General features: G+C 62.1%; 1 protein-coding gene across 1 annotated transcript in view; it reads left to right on the top strand.

Annotated features, from left to right (window-relative positions):
- The first annotated feature begins 52 nt into the window (after positions 1-52).
- PPP1R26 (protein phosphatase 1 regulatory subunit 26) overlaps positions 53-3221 on the top strand; it is an 11251-nt gene continuing 8082 nt past the window's right edge. Inside the window, exons 1-3 of the mRNA XM_025051248.1 lie at positions 53-1777; positions 2623-2759; positions 3001-3221. The exon at positions 3001-3221 is cut by the window's right edge and continues 2458 nt beyond it. Coding sequence (XP_024907016.1) covers positions 3055-3221 — 167 coding nt within the window. The 5' untranslated portion in view covers positions 53-1777; positions 2623-2759; positions 3001-3054. The remainder of the gene's footprint in view (positions 1778-2622; positions 2760-3000) is intronic.

Raw genomic sequence — 3221 nt, 5'->3', positions numbered from 1 at the left:
AGCCCGCGAGGCGCGGAGAGCGGGACGAGGGGCGCAGCGCGCACCCAGGTGAGGCGCAGGTGAGGGCCCGCGGGGCAGCTTCCGGCCGCCCCGGCGCCCCGCGTCCTCCGAGCTCGGCCGAGGGCCTGGCCCTCCCGCGGAAGGGCAGTCTCGCCCTGCGCCCGGCGTAGCTTCCGGGAGGGTCACCGGGCGCCCGGCCGGCCCCTGGCCCCTAATCCCCGGATTCCAGACACGACCGCAGGGGCGCAGACCCGAGTGGAGGCCTGTCCCCTTCCCCGAGGGCCGTGCTCGCACTCCCCTGGCTGTGGACCAGGTCGCAGCCCCGGGCGCAGGGATCCCTCTGACAGGCAGTGGCCGGGATCAGCGCCCCCAGGCAGGGGAGTCCCCGGTGCTCGGGTGAAAGAGCAGGCAAGGTCGGCTTCGAGGGCCCCTCCTGGCTTCCCGTCCCCCGGGCACACACGGCGGCCCCGCAGCTTTGCTTGGGAGACCTTGCTGCAACGTCGTGAGGTCTGAATTTCTAGCCCACGCCCACTTCAGGTTGTCCCAAGTGGGCCCTACCCCTGCCCGGCTTTTGCCGCCCTAACCCCAGGGGTAAGGACAGGAGCTGAACCCCGCCTTTGTGACTGAGAAATGGCGGGCATTGCCTGCGGGAACTGGACCGTAAGGATACGTGTAAGCCAGGTTTCCTCTGTCCTGGAGGTGGGCGTCCAGACTGATGTCAGGTGCCCTCCACCGCTTTTCAAATTCTGGTACCACGTGGCTTTGGGGCATGCGGTGGGTGTCCTCAGAGCCACCCCGGAGACCTGGTCCCTGGCTCTCAGCGCAGGCCGGCCGTTTTTCGAAGCCCAGCCCACGGGCTTCAGCTCTCAGTTCTCTCCAAGCGCAGTTCAGGCGAGTTTTCTAGCGTGATTCATCTGCGCAGTTGATTGTTTTAAAGCCACAGGCTGTTGCTGGAGACACCCTCTGAATTTCAGCCTCCTCCTTGCGCTGGGAGGAGGTAATTTGACAGTTCAGGAAACGGGTCCTTAGGAGCGCGGCTCCGGCTCCAGCCAGGTGAGCGTGGTGAGCTCAGTAAACACGGTTAGCAGAGGCCGGTGTTCTCTCCCCCGTGCTCTCTGGCACAGCAGCCTGGGGCGTTTGGGCCCCTTCCTGGGCCCACTCTTTAAGACAGTGCTGCCGTTTAAGGAGTTAATACTCTTGGTTTAGACTCTTCGTGGCCTTAGGCCTACGCTAACATCTTGTAATCCCTGTAATTTTGATTAGTGACCACAGCCAGGCGGGCACAGGCCCCCAGCAAATGCAAGAGCCCTCTGCCCACCCCACCACCACCCCCGCCCATTCCCATTGCTGGTTCCCACTGCTCTGTGACTGTTTTGCTATGAAGGAGATCGTGGGGTGCCGTGGGTGCCAGGACTGAGAACGGGTGGACAGCGTCACGCCCTTCCGACGTCACCATCCTACGGTATCGACCTGTGGCGGGGCGGTCGTAAACGAGTTGTGACTGACTGCATTCGAACTCTATATTTTAGACTTCTTCCACAATTTAAGTTTGAGACCTTAAGTTGATGTATTTTGTTTGCAAAAAATTAAAGAATGTCATTTACCAGCTGTAGCCTCAGCCTCTGACTTAGATGTGTCTTCTCCAGAGTCCGTGGAGGAGGCGGGCCAAGGTCGCCACGCGAGGCGGGCGGAGCCATGAGGATCTCGCGCCTGCGGCTTTGTGCCGGCGTCGGCTGCCGTGTCGTCACGCACAGCCTGGGCTGGAAGGGCGTGTCAGGTACAAGAAAGGCTTGGACATGGTCGTGTCACTTACCAAGCACCGATCGGTAACAGCAAGTGCCTCGCTTCCGAATCCCTCGCACCCTCCGGTTGATCACTGGTCCCACCTGTTGGGCACATGTGCTCAGGTGGCCGGGCCACACTCTCCTGGGAGGACTGTGGTGTGTAAACGAGAGTATGTGCTCGTCAGAGAGGACACTTGCAGAGGGGAAGCATCTGTGGGAAGCAAAGCAAATCCACAGGGCCAGGCCATCCCTGAGGTCCCCAGGGTGGGACAGCCTTGCCTGGCACCGTTTTGGGGGTAGAACTCAATTTCTTGTTTCTATAAATGCTGCCGAGCCATCCTCATCCATCTCGGCAGCTTTGTGGTCCACATCTGGGGTCGCGAGAGGTCAGAGGAACATGTTAAGAACTGAGCGTTACCTGGAACGTCGTGTTTTCTAACCGACCGTTTGCAGTCCGCATTACGGACCTTGGTGTGCAGGCTGTTTGCCCCTGGTCGTCGGTGTTCCCAGGACTGGCCCAGCAGTTCTGCTGACATCCGCATTACGGACCTTGGTGTGCAGGCTGTTTGCCGGCTGGTCGTCGGTGTTCCCAGGACCGGCCCAGCAGTTCTGCTGACGAAGCCACCTGTCATCCGAGACGCAGACCCGTGGGGTAGCCACACAGGGTAAAACACAGTTGTGTTTGGGGCAACTTTTATGCTAAGTGGCCCCCAAATAGCAACGTGGCTACATGAGTGCGTCTGGCAAACACATAGTGACGTTTCTGAATGAAAAGTGACGCTTGGAAGCTGTTTGGGGAGGTCGTGGGCAAGTGGCTCATCCTAGTGTTTCCTTTCAGGAGCCCGCTGTTCCCGTCCAGAATGAACCGGGCCCCGAGGGCCCCTAACTGACGCAGGGTCAGAATGCGTCTCCTCTCTGACCTGTGGAGAAGCGCCAGCGGCCGCTACCGCGTTGGCACCTCAGGGCGACTCTGAGGTAGGTGAGGCCTGCTGGCTTGCAGAGACGTGGGGGCCCCCCAGCCGGAGCGGGGGACAGGCGAGGACACGGGTGCTCCCGTGGGCGCGGGCGGGCGCTGTCCAGGTGTTTCATCCGTCTTCACGGCGGTCCCCATCCCAGCCCCGGACACCGAGGCCCGTGAAGTTTGCGGGCTGGATGCCGACCGCCTGCCATCCTCTTGGCACGGTTGCCGTCACCACTGTGCTCTCTCCGCCCCCAGGATGTGACTCAGGCGCACACACCGCTCGCCGCCACAGGCCCTGCTGTCGCTAGGATGTTCCTGGTGAACGCCCCTCCTGTGCTCGCGCTCCAGTCCCGGTGGGACGCCCTCGGCCCGCCGGGGACCTTCAGGCTTCCCGGCTGCTTCTCGGAGCCGACGGAGAGCGCGGGGGGTGCGGCGGTGAGCGCCCAGGTGCAGATGCTCATCGGCTCGCTGCAGAG

The sequence above is a fragment of the Pteropus alecto genome, unplaced genomic scaffold (assembly GCF_000325575.1).
Source record: "Pteropus alecto unplaced genomic scaffold, ASM32557v1 scaffold67, whole genome shotgun sequence".
In the NCBI taxonomy this organism is placed as follows: domain Eukaryota; kingdom Metazoa; phylum Chordata; class Mammalia; order Chiroptera; family Pteropodidae; genus Pteropus; species Pteropus alecto.
The sequence above is the reverse complement of the archived record's forward strand: the minus strand, read 5'-3'. Positions and strand labels throughout refer to the sequence as shown.